The sequence below is a fragment of the Orbilia oligospora genome (genome assembly GCF_000225545.1).
Source record: "Orbilia oligospora ATCC 24927 unplaced genomic scaffold scaffold00169, whole genome shotgun sequence".
Classification (NCBI taxonomy): Eukaryota; Fungi; Ascomycota; class Orbiliomycetes; order Orbiliales; family Orbiliaceae; genus Orbilia; species Orbilia oligospora.
The window spans coordinates 617,506-635,814 of NW_011645726.1; the positions used below are offsets into that span (position 1 = coordinate 617,506).

The 18,309-nt window shown below is 43.7% G+C and overlaps 7 protein-coding genes across 7 annotated transcripts; 3 read left to right on the forward strand and 4 right to left on the reverse strand.

Moving 5' to 3' along the window:
- Positions 1 to 993: 993 nt before the first annotated feature.
- AOL_s00169g183 (uncharacterized protein) lies at positions 994 to 1,830 on the reverse strand (the record flags this gene model as incomplete). The annotated part of the gene is made up of 1 exon (XM_011127540.1): positions 994 to 1,830. One exon carries the CDS (start codon positions 1,828 to 1,830, stop codon positions 994 to 996), a length of 837 nt encoding a protein of 278 aa, XP_011125842.1.
- Positions 1,831 to 2,613: 783 nt separating this feature from the next.
- On the reverse strand, positions 2,614 to 3,631 carry AOL_s00169g184 (uncharacterized protein; the record flags this gene model as incomplete). Its single annotated transcript, XM_011127541.1, has 2 exons — positions 2,614 to 3,418; positions 3,483 to 3,631. 2 exons carry the CDS (start codon positions 3,629 to 3,631, stop codon positions 2,614 to 2,616), a joined length of 954 nt encoding a protein of 317 aa, XP_011125843.1.
- Positions 3,632 to 4,244: 613 nt separating this feature from the next.
- AOL_s00169g185 (uncharacterized protein) lies at positions 4,245 to 4,886 on the reverse strand (the record flags this gene model as incomplete). The annotated part of the gene is made up of 2 exons (XM_011127542.1): positions 4,245 to 4,630; positions 4,715 to 4,886. The coding sequence occupies 2 exons, from the start codon at positions 4,884 to 4,886 to the stop codon at positions 4,245 to 4,247; spliced, it is 558 nt and encodes a 185-aa protein (XP_011125844.1).
- Positions 4,887 to 6,043: 1,157 nt separating this feature from the next.
- AOL_s00169g186 (uncharacterized protein) lies at positions 6,044 to 7,033 on the reverse strand (the record flags this gene model as incomplete). Its single annotated transcript, XM_011127543.1, has 2 exons — positions 6,044 to 6,834; positions 6,919 to 7,033. The coding sequence occupies 2 exons, from the start codon at positions 7,031 to 7,033 to the stop codon at positions 6,044 to 6,046; spliced, it is 906 nt and encodes a 301-aa protein (XP_011125845.1).
- A 1,734-nt stretch (positions 7,034 to 8,767) lies between these two features.
- On the forward strand, positions 8,768 to 10,245 carry AOL_s00169g187 (uncharacterized protein; the record flags this gene model as incomplete). Its single annotated transcript, XM_011127544.1, has 6 exons — positions 8,768 to 8,851; positions 8,921 to 9,274; positions 9,354 to 9,719; positions 9,785 to 10,051; positions 10,115 to 10,174; positions 10,237 to 10,245. The coding sequence occupies 6 exons, from the start codon at positions 8,768 to 8,770 to the stop codon at positions 10,243 to 10,245; spliced, it is 1,140 nt and encodes a 379-aa protein (XP_011125846.1).
- A 1,359-nt stretch (positions 10,246 to 11,604) lies between these two features.
- AOL_s00169g188 (uncharacterized protein) lies at positions 11,605 to 12,357 on the forward strand (the record flags this gene model as incomplete). Its single annotated transcript, XM_011127545.1, has 2 exons — positions 11,605 to 11,734; positions 11,795 to 12,357. The coding sequence occupies 2 exons, from the start codon at positions 11,605 to 11,607 to the stop codon at positions 12,355 to 12,357; spliced, it is 693 nt and encodes a 230-aa protein (XP_011125847.1).
- A 501-nt stretch (positions 12,358 to 12,858) lies between these two features.
- AOL_s00169g189 (uncharacterized protein) lies at positions 12,859 to 13,740 on the forward strand (the record flags this gene model as incomplete). Its single annotated transcript, XM_011127546.1, has 2 exons — positions 12,859 to 12,922; positions 12,989 to 13,740. The coding sequence occupies 2 exons, from the start codon at positions 12,859 to 12,861 to the stop codon at positions 13,738 to 13,740; spliced, it is 816 nt and encodes a 271-aa protein (XP_011125848.1).
- Positions 13,741 to 18,309: the final 4,569 nt, after the last annotated feature.

Below are 18,309 nucleotides of genomic sequence, written 5' to 3' on the forward strand. Positions count from 1 at the left end.
GGATCACCAACACATACGCAACAAAACCTACAGATTTTACACTGTCTTTTGTCGACTCTATGTTATACTTCATTGCTGCCTTCAATAGGCCCCAATGACGGTCGCTGCAATCCCAGGGGATCTACTAACTGTCAAAATCTTCCTCGAAGATGGTGGCCTTCGCTTCTGTATGTCTATGCAATGCAATGCAAGTTTATCGTTCCGTTTGTGCCTAGGGTTTCGATATGGCATCGAAAGTTGTGGTCCCTATACTCGTGCCCGTTAATCCTTCTCAACTTTAGTAGATGATTTGTAGAAAGCGCTTGAAGAGGACAGGCGTTCTCAATCGTGGCCGAAAAATTTCCTTAATCCCTGTTATTTTGACCGGGCGGAGTTAATCCGTGATTCTTCCTTGGAACATAACCTCCTTCTATTCACGTCCTAGGGCCGAAAGATGTCGGGGTCTGGCCGGCACTTGTGGTAATACTACCTTGGATCGATTGGCAAAGGAAACGCTAGTCTACTTGAAGCTTCACGAACTAAAATGGTTTGGTGTTTCGAGGTACTTGCCTTTTTGGGCATAAAACTCAGAATCCAACAAAGCCTAATGGTTTTGTGCGTTGTGTGGCTTGATGAGAAACCGCCACACAACATTCACTGTGGCTGATAATCCTGGGGGTATGCGCTGTGAGATTCGTAGGCTAGTCACATCCTCAAGCGCCAGTTGGACGAAGACAAGCAATTCGAATTTTCTATAGTGAGTTTTATTTTGGTTTATGAAGCAACTTTTTCTATTATGCGGAGTTTATCTCAAACCAGATTTCGGAATTCAAAAAAAACCAATATATTAATACGACGACTTAAATACAATTCTCAGTGTACAAATAATGGTACAGGTAACCTCGAATACAGGCGCGGTACAGGCGATAAAGTGAAACAAAACTGCAGCTCCTGCATATGTGCACATCATCTAATTATACAATCCAAAGTGCAAATCGGAATGCCAGTGTGCCCCTAAAACAACACCCTCCGATACCCTCCACGCACACATTTACCAACAGCACATCCTTCACATAGATCGGTTTCATGCGGTGGTGTAGGTTTCTCGCCTGTCCGCGGCTCTGGAATTAATTCTCCCTTCCAAATCGCCAGCCTCCTGGCAACTCTTTCAACATAAGTGTCCACGTCCAAAGTCAAATGTCCCAGACTCTTACATTTCGCACATCGCTGATTGAAAACCTCAGCGCTATATCCGAGTTGACCGTTTTTTTGTTCGTACCCTCGAATAGCAGTGGCGACTTTCCCAGTGGTCCACTCCCTCCCACAGTTAGAGCATTTCAAAGAGCCGACAAGCCATGTTTCATTGTAGCGTGTGCCATCCGCGGTACTTGATTTGAATACAATGTTCTTGACCTCCTCGGCAACCAAGTGGTGATACTCTGGAAACAGATAACTCTTCTTAGTTGCATTTTTAGGTTTTTTACGTGGCTTCTTCTTTTTCACCGGCGGATGAGCGTCTGGCGCAGCTGGCTCCGAGACCCGGTTCTCATCAAAATCGTTGCCGCCACGATTGCCCTCGGCTCGATTAGTAGTGGAATTGCTACCCCCGCCACTATTCATCCGTAAGATCGCCATCGTATTGATTAGATCCAATAGAGCCGCTGTAGTAGAGGCAACCGCCCCTGCCACCTCTTCTGCCACTGCCTCTGCCTCCGCCCTTTTCCGTCGTACTCTTTCTTCATTAATCATCCGTCTTTGGGCACGTGTATATGCCTGTATGGTGAGTCTATTCAAGTCGTGTCTGTCCATTTTCCGAAGCCCGGCACCGAATTTTTCATCGGCACCCGCCATATTGATACGTTATCAAGTCGACAGTTCTGGCCCTCTTGGTATTTTTAATTTTTTTTTATTTTTTTTGGTTTTCGACCATGTCCCCGAGGCTTCGAGGTATATTAGGGATGTATAAAAAGTATCGAAGGGTTTCGAGGATTGTTATTGGCTAGTATAACGCCTGAATCTCTATAATTATATTAGCGGTTGCTCTTCTCCACAGGAATCGCGGATGGAGGCATACGAACCAAACTCATTTATACTACATAGCCGGGTCGTGAATGTAAAATCTTTGACAAGAATACCCTCCCACCACTTTCCCTCCAGAAATTGGTCTTTCTCGAATTTATAAGAAATCTAAGATCTAAGAGAAAATCAATAATATATCTAAGTTATTATAAATAGTCGGGTTTCGAGTGGCACAGGTGGCCTAGGTGCCGTATCCAATAACACGTGACCGCATGATTAACTTGGCAGATCAAATGTTGCCTGAAGTTTTAGCGCCTGCAAGCTGTTCTGACGTCGACACGTTAACGCCTAACTGAAAAAAAGTACTTCATTATATATCATTCTGCAACGAGTCCAATGTGCGTCTTAAGAAGTTATTCTGTAAGACATTTAGGACGTCTGCTAATCAAGAATTTGACCGGCTAGCCGCTATTGATTTTCCTTTTGTTCTGACCTTTGCTAGTGAACTTCAACAATACCCTACCGAGTCAACCTATTGTACAAATCCGTGCGCTTCCCACTATCGAAAGTTTCGAAAACCATCCTTACAGTCATAACTTATTCAGAGACACACGATCATCCCCCGATGTACTCTCCAGCATACCCCATAACAACCCCTTTCCTCGCCGTCTCCGACATAAACCTCTCCATCAGAACAACCGTCGACACAAAAACCCCGACATACATGAAAGAAAAGATCAGACACGAAAGAGAGTCACAGCCCACTGGCGGACCCTTCGTAGGCGTAGCAGCCGATGACCGGCCGTTCATGTACACCATGAATTGAATGAAGTGCATACACATTCCAACACTCGATATCGCTAAAGCCCCATAATATCCCAGAAACAACTTCGGCTTGGACAATATTTCTTCCCTTGCGTTAGGGGAGAGTGCTTTATGCTGAAATACTATCTTCTTATGTCCCGGTGGCCCCTCCGCGATAATTGTATAATGCCCGTATACGTACCCAACCTCTACAAGGGCTAAGACACCAATCATGACGAAGGCGGTAGAGAATAATGTGATAAGATCTAGAAAGTTGTTGGTGTCATAATAGACCCAATGAATGAGCCTTTGGGGAGCCATTCGAGAAGGGATACGACGCATGACCATCATGAAGAAACCATAGCAGTACCCCATTAGTGCATGAAAACCTCGAATAGGCCGATACCGATCCAAATACCATTCCGAATTAAGTATCCCCATAAATGGCCAATGCTCGCCGAGCTCATGGAAGTTTTCATGCTCTGTTGGGTCGAAGCCGATTTGTCGCTCTTCATCCACACTTTTAAGCCTATGCAGAGCCTCCTGCAGGATTTGTTCGGCTATCAATGTACTCTCGGTGGGTTTGTTTGCCAGTCGCTGTCTAAGCTCTGATAGTCTTGTGCACGCACGATATTAGTCGAAATCCTGCCTCAAATATACAAGAGACTATTATATTATACCTTTCCATTTGTCTTAATACGCCCCTTCCATACCCAGGTGCGTTCCCTTCAGGTGACCAACCCGCGCCCCGTGGGAATGTCCAGCCGCCGAACGAATGTGTCGGTGCGGATTTGAGCTCTCGCCTTGGTTCTAGCGCGCCATCCGTCATTTGCATATCGCCCACGGGTCTTCTATCTATGCCTCTCGCAGGCTCGAAGTTTAAGTCATTTATTGACTGAATGGGCGTAGGCAACCCCTCGGATCTTACTCGGCGTCCTCGGTACGGCAGCGGGTATGTCTCTATCGAAATAACTTCAAGTTAGACTTCTATGTTGTCATTGGAATCGACTCGTGCGCCATTTGGTTATATACCTTCAATTAGCCCTGCATTAGTACTTGATGAACTAGAGGAACCCGTGTCTGTAGTGATTTGGTGCTCCGTGCCGCGGATGTGGCTAAGGGAGGGTAAAGAAGCAGTTCGCCAATTTCGACGTCGAGACATATTGGTATTGAATATTTATATCGCCGGGGACGCAAAGGTACTTATAAAAGGGATAATAGTGAAGCTTCGATGCACTCTCCGCTCCCGTTTCCTAGATGGATCACATTTTACTTGATTATTAATTCATGTATCTTTTCCACCGGTGCAATATTCCAAGATCAGCCAACCTCTATAACCTTGTGATAATCAGTCACTCAAAACCTTTCGAAATTTCGTAATAAATGCCAAAATTTTAGAAATAGATACAAAGCCAATATTAATAGCGCCCGCTCACATAGGTCTACCTTCTATCAACCATCCAAACCCCCCAGAACGTCACCGCCATAATAGCTCCCACTGCCAAATCCACCAAAAAAGAACCACCCCTCTTGGGAAACCTCCACGTGCCCAGTGCCCCGAGCCCATGTACTCTATCCACAATCTCATAAACCATATTCATCCAACTAGTAAGCAATATCCCTGGTACCATAACATACGCAACTATCAACAAAGCATACGCCACATCCTTCCTCTCCTTGCCGGTTTCCTTGTTTTTGAAAGTAAGGTATTGAGAGTAGAAGAATAAAGCTAGAAAAAAAGTTATGGTGTAGATGAACTTTAAAGAATATTTTATAACGGTAATAATCGTGCAGAATGACGCAAGAAGCGGCCGAAGTTTCCTATGATCTATTATACATAAGTATATAGCGTCAGCACTTGCCTTCGCGTTAGGGATTTATATTTTCAATAGACAAGAGAGAGAAAACATACCATTCCGACAATCATCCCTAGATGGGCAAGTATACCTCTTCCCCTTCAAAATCTTCTTTGACAGTAAGAACTGCTGTAACCACTCATCGGGTTTGTTCAAGGGATTCTTTGTCCTTCTATTTTCGATGGATGCGTCTGCATCCATATCGTCATAACTCGGTGGTTTCGACATCGTCTATCTAAATTCCTAGTACTCCGAATACAACAACTAGAAATCTATCCCCGATGACTTTGCGAAGATATTAAAAATATGAGGGATGAGCCCTCCGACGAGGCATCCTGTGGAATACAGTGACTTTCGCACGGTTATATAAGGGTGTTACAAACTATTGTCTACGGAATTCACGGCCCCTGACCGACGCTTTTTATAGTACTTTTCTCTTTTCGCGATCGCAATAACCTTGGCGAATGTATTCGCGCTGTGCGATATGTGGTTCGTTCACAGCGTCCCCGCTGTTCGCCATTGTGGAGTGATTATTTAATGAGGCCCAGCGCCAGCCGTATTCGCTTTTTGGGTCTCAACACAGCCGGCTTTTGTGGTCGTTCGCTGGATTCGTCTAAGTTTAGATTTTAGCGTAACGCTAGTTGTGAGTCTAGCCTAATATGGACTCAAAGAGCCGTTTCAATTGGTTGGATTGGGCTTGGCATTCCTGACATATGCAGCCAGCGACATGGTATATTTCTGGTCTGAAGTTTTTCGAACTGCCACCATATCAGAGGAACAATCTTCAAGAGATTTTCCATAAGACCTTAGCTTGGGGATTGGTTTACGGGACAATCTTACATCGTAGAAAAACGATTCTAAACTTTTAAGTCCCTAGATGCAGTCTATCAAAATTCACTTAGTATATACCTAGTATCCAATTCTATTTTCGGTCTTTACGTTGGCAACAGGTGTTTCAATATCAACGGGTTGATGTGTACATGTAGAGGAACGCCCATATGGTTATGCATGTGTGTGTGTGTGTGTAATCATCTCCAAAGGGCGGCACCTGATTGTAGACCATGGTAAATGGACGGATCACATTTTGACTGAAATCTCAATTTAACCCAAAAATGACCGGACTACGGCACAATTTTTTGATATAGCTCGTCATAATCTCTAGCCTTTTAAATCGCCAAACATCTCGAATGAATGCTCGATCGACCGCGCGGTGGCCGTCCACGCTACTTCATTAATTAAGTATTAGAAACTAATTTATCCAGAATCCTTTATAAGAAAACTTTTCAAACAAGTATTTTGCGAAAGCAAAAGTATTATCAATCCCCTCCCGCTAGAAACGTCAAACCCGCCCAAAAAAAACTCTGGGTCGTTCCCAACCACTAGCACTAATTACCCCGCATATTAGTCCTCGCCACCCCTGCAACCATAGATGACTTATCATTCCCCTGCATCAGGCAAACTGTCAATATCAACCCCAAAACCTCATCGATAAAGGTTACCCAATGGCCCGTAAAAATATACCCCTCCCACCAAGCCCCCAATACGTATCTCTCCTTCTGCGCCGCTTCCCTCCTTCCCGGAGCATTATCATCTCTCCCAAGACCTCCATCTCCCGGAATACCCGTCCTTGCCCCCGTATCGACTAAGGTAATATACTTCCCCTTTACCTTCATTCTCTGCAAAAGAGAAAGCTTAACAAGCGAAGTGACAAACGTAACCACGATAGCCGCAATCGCCAACTTGAATGTGATATTGTTGGTATCTCCTACAGTATTCGCGGCCTCTAGTGGAATGTTTCGAATTTTCATCCCGGTTCTATTCAAGTAATATCCATCCCCAATCCCCCAAGCCGCTCTTCCGTTTCTATATCCCGTATCAACATCAGGATTCATCACAGCCCTCACGATCTGCGAGTGTGGTTTCTTTCTCTGTATATCGCTTCCATCCAAAGGGTAGTCTTGTTGTCGTGACGGACCAAATAGCGCAATGAGAACAGATACTATCCACCATGATTTAAAGATGTATTGAACAGCCGTTAAAATAGTGAGGATACGAATATCACGCCGCGTGAAAGTTATGTATGTCCTTTTTATTTTTAAGGGGTGGTAAGGTGGGTCTTGGATTTCGAAAGGTTGGAATTCTTGAGGGGGAGGGTTGGGACGTGTATTGTGTGCACCTTGGAATTGCGATCGTATAGGGTTAGTAATTAGATATTGGTTTGGTTCCCCTGAAATGGTCTCATATACTAGCGAGAACTTACCGGGAGCATATGCTGGTGGCGGTGATGGTACCCCAAGGGTACTTCGCGAGCGGTTTGATGTCGCTACCGTTATAGCTGGCGTCGGGGTAGAGGGCCTACCGTGAGGTCCGAGCATTTTGTACGTAACCAATATATATGATATCGCCCAGATTGCAAAATATCAAAGAACCTTGGAGTTGGAAGAAAAGACGACTGATGCCGAAAAAATATATATAAAACTCTGTCCCTCCGTATCAACGATAAGAAAAGACCCAATAATTGTTATTTTTTTGTAAAATAATTTAACCGACATTCACCTTGGCGCGCGCAAGCAGGCAGAGACATCGCTTTTGACATAAAATTCACCATTTAATTGTCTCGCATCGACGGTCAAAAATACTGCTATCGGGGGTCGATTCGACCGTCATGATTTTCGGGTGTATTATTAAAAGCTTTAAAGAGGGCTTTAGTGGTGATCTCGAGGAAGTCAAGTGGCATCGATCTTTTATCGCACGGCCGTGGCCCGTGAATCGAGTCGTGGCGGGCCATGCATCAACGTAATCTGCTGATGCTGCCATTTAAAAACTACCCACGGAGCTCAAAGATTGTACATCTATTACCACTAACTAGCCTCCTTCCAATATATTTTTCTAGCAATTTTATATTACAGTTCGCCTTTGCATCTCAGCTCAGTATCAAATTAAATAGTCGCGAAGAGGGCAGCGCTGCCTGGGCGCCAACACAAAATATACCACAATTTGCTCCCGAAGCAACACACCGACGACCCACGCCCCTGCCGTCAACCCGACCACCGCCATTCCCACATATATAACCTACAGACCCACAGCCCGTCCTTTATAATATAAAAGTAATACTAACCGCCAGTTCGTCATCTTAATTTATTAAGTTCACGAGGAAATCTAGATTCATGTCTCTACCGGACAATCCAACGATCAAACTCCTCCAATCATCAATACTGGCATACATCATACCCTAGTCAAAAAAAGCCTGCAAGGTCCAGGGCCTACCAAACTCTCAACCGCGGAATACAAACCCGAAACTGTAATAAACTTTGTACCAATTCTCCGCAAATCTCTCTCCATCAAAACAAGGTATATCCCAGTCATCTATACCCCCTCCTTCTCGTTTTAGCTTCACAGCAATAAGTCCCAAACCAAGATGCACAAAGTAAAAAAGTGAAAATAAGCCTTATGGACATGAAATACACTACAGAGTAAATAACAAGACAAGACAAAAAGCTTAATAAGATATATATAATAATATAATAACAAGGATATCTATAACACAATCATACTATAATCCCGGCTACCAAGCCCGACATTTATCCAGCCACGCGGAGAATTCGGGGGTATTTGCCGACGTCTCCTCTTACCACAGAATTTTGGTCTCGGTCGCTTGTCATACTGACATGTCAAATCGGCTGTGTATATACCCTGTGCTGAAGCTTAAGCTTGCCACTGCTCCAAACTTTCGATAGTACTATTATGTAAAGCAAGGATTCACCATCTTCTTAAGCCTGTCGATTTTACCAGTTGGCTAAACGGGTCTAATATCACGAACCAGTGAATACCCATACGATGGGGTCGTATTTAATAGACCCTGGGTAAATTCACTAGATGATGTGGAAGGAAATATAGATAAAGTTTTGGAGGGGGGTGTAGTTCGGATGAAAGGGTGACAAGCTTACGGGAATTGATTTCCGGTCGCCATATGCATGGGATCTGGATAATGAGAGAACTATATAAAGACAGGATGGATTTTGGTTCAAAATGGTTTATCGCCTGGTTGTTTTCTCGAATCTAGATCTCAGACACAAATTCAAGGTTGACTAGTTAAAGGAGTTATCAAAATGAAGCTTTCAATTCTTACCGCCGCTCTTGCCTGCACGGCCGAAGTCCTCGGCCTCACCAGCTCTCTCCAAAGAGTCACAGAGGTATTCAACTACTACCTCATCCTCAATCCACCCCTTTCAGTCTGCTAACCTTGATACATTTTACTCCAGAACTGGGGCAACAACCCAACCAACATTGAATTCTGGATCTACGTGCCCACAACCCTCAAGACTCGCCCAGCAGTAGTAGTAGCAGCACACTACTGCACTGGCTCTGCCTCTGCTTTTTTCAGTGGCACTCAATGGGCAAACCTCGCCGATCAATACGGATACATCGTCATCTATCCCAGTGTCACAAGAAGTAGTAAATGCTGGGATGTAGCTAGTACCGCCAGCTTGGCCCACAACGGCGGTAGCGATAGTTTAGCCATCATTACAATGGTTAAATGGACTCTTAATAAGTATTCTGGTGATGCTGGAAGAGTTTATCATACCGGCGTAAGCTCCGGGGCTATGTTGACCCAGGTATTACCTAATCCGTCAATCCCACTATCATGATATCTGCATGAAACGGAGCTAACGATCTCTACTGGTGAGGATATAGTTAATGATGGGCGCCTACCCAGACGTCTTCGCCGGTGGCTGCAGTTTCGCCGGTGTACCCTACGGTTGTTTCGCCGGCAGCGGCGAATGGAATAACCAATGTGCTAACGGTCAACTCGTCAAGACCGCCCAACAATGGGGTGACCAAGCCCGTTCGGGTTATCCAGGCTACACCGGTCCTCGTCCAAAACTTGCTATCTATCACGGAACAGCAGATACAACTCTTTATTACAACAACTTCTTGGAATCGAACAAACAATGGTCTAATGTCTACGGTATCAGCTTTACGAGAAATGAAACGAATAATCCGTTGAATGGGTGGACTAAGATGATCTTTGGAGATGGAACGCAATATGTTGCTTATTCTGTAAGTTCTCCTGTCACTTCTTGATATCGCCGTCGCAGGTTCTGATGGTAGGAACAAAAAAAAAGGCGGCAGGAGTAAGCCACAGTATCCCCGTACGAGAAGCAGACTGCATGGCCTTCTGGGGTTTGAACACTAGTGGCCCATCGAGTTCCACAACCACATCTTCAACAACTTCGCGGATAGTCACAACTTCCGGCACTAGGACCACAACAGCTGCTACTACACCCGTCACTACCACTCGTTCTACGACCGCTGCCACGACTCCTGCTACGACTTCTGGTACAGGACCGGTGGTGTCTAAGTGGGGACAATGCGGCGGCATTGGATGGACTGTAAGTTTTTGCCACCACTAAATTTCCAAATAATGTGGAAGAAGTGCTAATTTTACGGTTTAGGGCGGTACTACTTGTGTTTCGGGCTCGACTTGTCAGTCTCTTAACCCATACTACTCTCAGGTAAGCCTTCATAAAACTTTCTTACGCCTTTAAAAACAGGAACTAACAGTTTACCACCCTAGTGCTTGTGAGAAATATGATGCCTTAAACCCCATGGAATCTTATCTTCCAAGAGTCAGTCAGCAATCTGACTGAATTCTTATGTTCATAAATACTCAGTATACCAAATGTATATATGTTCCGTTACTATTGCACATTATATATATCATATCATGTCATTTAGCTTCTGTTTATAAAACCGGGATCACATGACAACTTTCAGATCAAAAACTCTCCCGATAAGGAAATCTCACAAGAGAAGTAGTTTAGTTAAGCGCTATTTTAAGTTGATCGATCTTCTTGGTGATAGGCGCTTTAGTCATTAAGTAAATCATTAAAATGACAAACAGGGAATCGGGGTCATAATATAGAAGCCCTCCTTTGCATGGCAAAACGCAGTTAGATAGTCCCGTCATAAGGACATAGGCCGGTCACATGACCATTTTGGAGCTCAAAATCGACGGTTTCCACCGGCTTCTACTTGCTCACCGAGGAACACACTTGCTGGTAGATCAGTATATTCTTCCCTTTTTTGTCGTTTTTTAAAATAGCTCATACGGAATACTTTAGTGCCAAGACTGATACGGAGCATGCCATTCCATTCTGATCAACCGGAGTTTACAATACAAACCGTAATCCGGAAAGTCACATGACAATTTTGGGCTTCGAAACTGCGCAATGTGTCCCTTAAATACGGTGTTGCGGCGAATATCGGAGTAACTAGCAAATCCGGTATTACAGCCAATCCGGATTAGAACGGTATTAGAATCGATTCTGTATTACAACGGTATTAGAAAAAATACAGCAATTCCATAGCAACGGTGACCTTTGACTATGCTGTCTCTGTTACTGGGTGTTGCCAATTCACAAGTCTCATCGGGTAATCGATCGGCCAGGCTGGTAGCTATGAGCTTGGCTTTGTGTCACCTGGTGAATATTTGTGAGAATAACTGGTGGTATAACTAGAAAGCGAGGAAAACGATAAAGTTAGATAAATTTATTGTAGTTTTGATCAATCCACGCGCCCGAGGAAATTGAAAGGGGCCTAATTAGGTTAATACTATAAACGTCAACATGAAATATCAAAGATCATCAATCCTATCCCCCAATATAGTAGCATCCAAATTTTATTTTCCATATATAGACAATATCAATAGAACGACCTATGTACACCTAGCTATGAACAATAAAATACTTTTAGAAGGACCCTATCTATCAGTCTTTAGTTTTTTAAACTCTTCTGAAACTTCCGTGAAGTTTAACACCTTAATCAAATTAATCATCTCAAACCCGCAATAATGTTCTGTCCGAAACATCCACACGTATTAAGAATAGATACAAACCAAACAGCTTTCTATCCTAGTCGTAGAGCTGATAATATTCGTGCAATCATGGATCCCGAAAAGGACCCAGGTTACGCTCTCTGCAGTTCTTCCGGGGATATTATGAATAAGATGCTCCCCCGCTTCAATGCCGCCACAAGACATACATCCTGTCCAAATTCTCTTGACTGTTATAATGGTATTATCTCAACAGTTTTCTATACACTAATCTTTTGTCGCTAACATATGTATGGGACAGGCCACTACTACCTAATAACAACAGACCACCTCTCTGGTGCCCGTTTCCCGGATGACAAGGACTACCACCACCTCCACCAAACCTACATAACCACCCAAATCCGCCGTAAAGCTATCTGGCTAGTCTTCACAATCGTATCCTTCTACGCTCTTTACAGTATTCACTTCACTTCAATTTCAGAATCACCCTGTCGTCCCTCTCTGCACGATTTCACAGAATCCCCCACGTATAACGATAGAGATCCGCTTCTAATCTTAGAACTAAGATGGCAGGATTTCTGCTGGTGTATGGCTATGATTGGGAGTATTTTGTCATCAACCGCGATATTGTGGAGGGCTGATGCGGTATTTGAGGATGCAGTGGAGATGAGGCAGAGAAGAAAGATACACGGATTACCTGTTTGGCCACCGGAGATTAATGATAAGAAGTTGAAACTGAAGATTGAGAGCTGGAGGGTGAATTTTGGATGTTTCTTGTTGACTATAGGGATTACGCTGGTTTGGTGTTGGAGTGTTTGGAAGAAAGTGGAGGCAGAGAGGGGATGTAGGATTTTGTTAAACTAGTTAATCTATTGACGTGCAAGATATTCTCAAAGGGAACTCTGTCTTAAAATCATTCTATGTCCTTGGGTAGTCCTCTAAGTAGTATAATCTTTAGTATCACTATTCAATGCATGGCTTCTGTACACTGCAATCAACCATGGTCATGGACAATGAATGGCTTCTGATCGACTACTAGTGCATGTAGATGTCCCCAAACTTTCTCTTTTCGAGATCTAATGATTAAACTCTCCAGCTGAGGGAAACAGACGAAATAACACCCTCATTAAATCTCACTTGAATAACCTGCCTCGAAAATCTAAGATGCGCCCTAATAGCTCAAGATTCAAAACATAATATACTCAAATATCGCCGTCCATAAGGTAATTATGCACACCTACAACCTGTCCTCGCCGAAGCCATGTTGACACCCACGCTCTCGGATTTCAAAACGCGGATTCATCCTGACTATCCTTCCGCTTCAAAGGGGGCAGTCATTAATTCACAAAATTTAATATATCGATTATGGATCCAGAAAGCTACATACCGGCCAATCCCACGGAAGGCATAATGAACGATAAAGAGATAGGTAAGTAAAATCCCTTCCGCAGTTCTCAATACAAACAGCCGCGGTGAAGCTGACAAGCTACTCCAGACCCCAACAGCCCTTACATCACAACAGCCCCCACAGCTCCCACAACGCCCCGCACTTCCCAAACCTTCCCCTCCACCCCACCAGAGTACCCAATCCACCAACCTCCCCTAACAACCACCACTTTCTTCTCCCAAAATGCTCCAAAGATAATAACCCCTTACACAATCTCCCAAGCCAAAAATCTCACCCTCCTAACTTCAATCCACGCCTTTTTCCTCCTCTGGTGGACCTTCTCAATCTTCATCGGAATCTATTCCACACCAACAAAGGATGACTACGACCCAAATGAACACGGAATAACCCCAGCTTTTGCCTCCCAACTTCTAAGATTCAGAATATCATTAATAGGAATTGTACCCGCGGCTTTAATCTCTTTATTCAAACTCACGGTACTACCGAGATTATTCAACAACCAAAGGGTATCAGAAGAATACAAACGGTTAACAGTAGATATCAACCATAACACTGAAGAAGATGAGATCTATGGATCAAATACTCAGGGGTATGACGAATACCTAAAATATGGAAAACCACATCTTCTTGTGGGACAATGGTGGGAAAAGTATATTGAATGGGAAAGATTGATGAATCTTTGTCTCCATGTTTTTGGAATGGTAGTTACGATTTGGTTGGCTGTGGGGAAGTTTAGAGGGTATATTAGACCTAGAGGTCCCTTCGACGACGCTATCTGTGCGTTCTCGGACCCGAGGGCTTATGCTGGAGATGAACAGCAGCTTGATGTAGTTGTTTAAACCTTCATTTTGTGTCTAAAAATTAAAAACGCACATAGTTATTTATAGCTAGCTGTCTATCTAATTTATCTCGTAAATACCAGAAGCTCACCAAAGTCCAGGTATCTATTCATCCATTTAATCTACGTACTTTCGGGTTGAAAGCGCACTCCAACCACAACGGCCTGTCTGTCTAGTGGCTTACCCATGATCCGTATCGACGTCGTATGGAAGATCGCAATGCACACCAGTTAAATTTCATTACCCTTGACTTGAAAAATTATGAGGACCCTCATATTATATATTATATACTATAAATCATCCGCCATGGGCACAGGATCTTTCGCATTGCTTCTGTCTTCGGGTACAAAAGCCATCGCCGTCCCTGAAAAGATTGTGATTCCATCATCTCGAGAAGGAACCGACAACTCCAGCTCTATCGATAAATTGTATTCACATCCGAGCCAACATCCGCTACATTCCTTCTTTTACTCTCACTAGCTATCATCTGCTATTCCCTCAAATATATATCCTTCCACCTTTCTTAAATTTCCTTTCAATTTATCTACCGCAATGTATATAGATATATTCATCAGCTTCCCGACGTCCGTATTCATCTTTCTTCAATCGGGGCTTGAAATAATACAGGAACTTGCCCAACCTAGATTATATATTAATGCTCCCAACCAGCAAAATAGAAGAGATAGTCCTAGTCCATCCCACAACCCGTGTACCCTCCCAGCATGTATCTAGATACATACATATATATGTGTGTCTACACTTATAAACATAAATTCATTGCAAGTGTGAAGATAGAAAGCCAAACATGTATCTAACTCAGCTGCAGCAGCAGTTTTAAAGAACTTCAAATACCTCGCAACAGCCTTATATTTCGCCGCATGAAATGCCGCTCGTATACCTAGTACTTATATAATTATATTCCATCAGTTCGATTCCTTCTTCGCCCAGCAGTCCAGTTTCCCGCATCGCCGGGAAAGTAGACAAACTTAACTCCACAAACATGAGCAAATCGTAAAGCTCATACAAACACAATATGTTTAATATCAATGCAATATATGCTCTAGCCCTCAAAAGCTTCACCACTAGGCAAGTCTCCTAGGCATTAAAGTAGGATATAGCTCTTTCAGGCACCAAACCCTCGCCCACCAACCATAGGGAAAGGACACATAAGACGTAGAAAGGGCGGTTTTCGCGTCATTTTCAAAAAATTTTCAACATCCCGGAAGACCTCTCAGTGAGCCATGCGAATAACTCCAGCGGTTCTAGTTACTAGAACCCGCATGATTCCACGACTAGGGGTAGCAACTGGAATAGATATCCTCATCGGTGCTCATAACTTATTGGAGCCCTTCTAACCGACTAAATAACTCTACCAGTCGGCTGTCAAGTATATATATATAATTCCACCTGGGTTCGCTATTCCCAGAACGAACCGCTGACAGTATCCGCCGTAGCCAGTGGTTACCTTGTTCCCACCTGTGATGCCAATTCATGAAGGTTCCCAAACATGTCCTCTTCTTCTTTGCAAGGACCCTTATATATCGTCGAATAATTGATAGTAGGATTTGAGGGGTCGGACGCAGTATTGAAGTTCAAGGCTATATGTTTTAAACGCTACCATGCACCGGCTCTCGATCTTGGGTGTTAATTGAAACTGGAGTCGAAGTTAACGGTCAATTAGAACCTTCTGTTCCCTCAGAATTAGCCAAGCCATTCTTTTAGTTTCGGTATACCTGAGCTAGAAGCGAGCTCACATTGAAGAAGGCGATTCTCTTGCGCATTTATGGAAGATTCCGCGGGATATCGATGTATCGCAGACGGGACCCTTCCTTGTAACCCATACCGTAAACTCTCAAGAATCATAGCAATATATTGGGAGAATTCCAGCAAAACTCTTCCTTGCTCCTCGAAAGTCTTGTCGGTGTTATAGGCCACGCACCATTTTGCGGTTTGAAGCCCCTCCAGCTGGAATATAATAAGTTGAATTTGAGCACGTATTAATCCGTTTTCTTGTTTGCATACATGGAGGCAGTTTCCCAAGTCTGCCACCAAGATACGATTTTCGGAAACATTTGCGGTGCTGCTAGTCCAGGCTGGTAGTTTAGTTGGTGGTCGAGACGTCTTCGCTCATAAACTTTCGGAGGATCGTCGCTATTTGTCCCACCATTTCGTTCTCTTCCGATGGTTTTGCTTCCATACATGATTTTATAACATGCTCAGTGTCGAAATAGCTCCTGAGTTCTAGGTAGTTGAACTACCAGTATACGGAACAGCAATAGTTCCTCGAGCCCTACCACCAATGCCCCCCCGAGGACCTGCAATTCAATAGCCTATCAAGGCTTTAAAGCGTTATTTATGCTTCAGCTTCGAGTTTATCTAGGCCGAAGACAAAATTGAAGGTCACTTCTGGTCCCCGCCAAAGGCCCGCTGCCCCATCCTGATCACGGCGCGCCAGCAGAATTCAGAATATTGTCGCTGCTGGTAACTCATGAAATTTGCTTCAGTTTCAGTGCTCTTCAAAAAAAGGAGAGAGTAGCCTTATACATCTTAGGTGCAAACATTCTCCGCATCTTGATTGGTGGTGTAGCAAGACTCTTTAAAATACTAGGGCGTTGCCCTGCGCTGCTTGATGTAATACCTGAAAGTCGAGCACCTTTAGAATAACAAACCTAGCCAAGGCCGATATTCTGTCCTCAGAATCAGGAAATGGCTCTGCCCAAACCAAAATTGAGACTGAGCCACCTTAGATATCACCCTCCCGGATCTGGGCGAGAGGATGCGAGACGAGGTATCACCCAGGTGCCTTAATATTCGAGATGGGAGTCAACCCTGTACCCCGAGCTGGCAACGGTGGCGGTAACACCAAAGGCTCTACGGTAGCATTAAACAGTCGCTGAGATTTTGGAATACTATTAGTAGCTGTCAATAAGCGTTTGAGGAGAACAGATAATTCTTACCAAAACATGCAATCATTCTATATATAATATATGGTTTTGGGACTATCACCCGCGGGCCATTTTGCCAAAGAATGATCATAATCTTTTCTCCTTTTTGATTTGGCTTTGCTATTTCAATGGTGCCTTATTATTCGCGCAGTATGACTGAATCCGTTATCCCACAAGCCACCCGCATGATGATGGCTGCTGATATTGATTTTAGGGCTTAGGCTTCGAAAATTCATGTGTGCGTAAATTCTAGGCGATTTCATGGGGCCCGAATCACCGTGGAACCCTTCAACTGGCGATCTTGAGTGAAGGACTTCATGGTGTTTGAATCCCATACCAGAAATTCTTTTAGGTGGGAGCCACCACAGTAATTGTATTTCAAAGAACCTTGAATATTCCTGATGTTGGTGATTTTGGTTCAACATAAAACTAGATAGTTCAGTATTAGTGATAAGAACGGCAATAAATGCTTAGGAAGAAATGGAAACGGCTCCTACATACAGCATAAATATCGAATAATATTAGCTCTTTCATGTGGTAAGATTCCAGTTCCTCGAATGTGACGTCGAGGGATGCAGCCGCTCATCTGGGTTTTGAGGCAGGAGACTCAAATCTTTTTGGTTGGATATCTCAGCTGCGATCTCATCGGAAGAAGGACGAATAAATAGCAGGAATATATGCCGGAAGTATGCCGCATGAGCTCTTAACTTCTGCAAAAATGTACTGACAACTAACACTGACTGTGCGGGAGCTCGATGTATTTGCATCATATATATGTAAAATTTGGTGAAGGTGGTAAAGAGACGGCAATTTAATCTATTGTTGAGTAGTCAGAGCACCCTTTTATATTCCCATTTTGCCGCGAGCTTTATGTTCTATATCTTGGTGTGTTTTGCATTCATCGCCGGTAGTGATTGACCAATTCTCCGCAAATTCGGAAAGATTTAGAGCGAGACATATTTTGAAAGAATTTTAGGCGATGCAAAAGCATATACGGTATATATTGTGTGGATGTGGCATGCCGCTTAGTATTGGACGAGGATGAAGTTGCGGTTGGCAGGACATTCGTGACCTTAGGTTGTTTGTTGTAGGTGCTGCGACGATATATAAGTCTGGATTTCAGAGACTGTATTGCCTCAGGAAGGTTCTATGTACCAAGAACCATTAGAATCTAGTATTAAACAGAAGGTTCTAGAGCGGTATACCGGTACGTCTTATGGTGTGCTGAACAATATTGTTTGTTCAACTTTTGTATTCTATACGTTTCCAGCCAATCCTCCCACTACTTTTGGAAGCAAAATCTAGAATCTAATGGATAGTTTGAAGGACCGTCAATAATTTCGTGTGTATGCCAGAACCCCGCCGAAAAGTTCCTGATAGCTTATCGCCGAAGGAGCGGCCTGTCAGGGATCCTGGTACTGTCTAGGATCTATACCCTTAATTAAGCTCTACACCCTAGGATTCGCCTAGGCCGTTAGACGTATACACCCATACTCTTGAGCGTAGTTCTAAGTGATGGTACGTACTTGCAAACGGAGTTAGCTAGCTATTCGTCGGTGTAGAGACATTCCGTACCGTATACGTACATAAACAATACGTGTTGATCGCGCTACCCTAGCCTAGC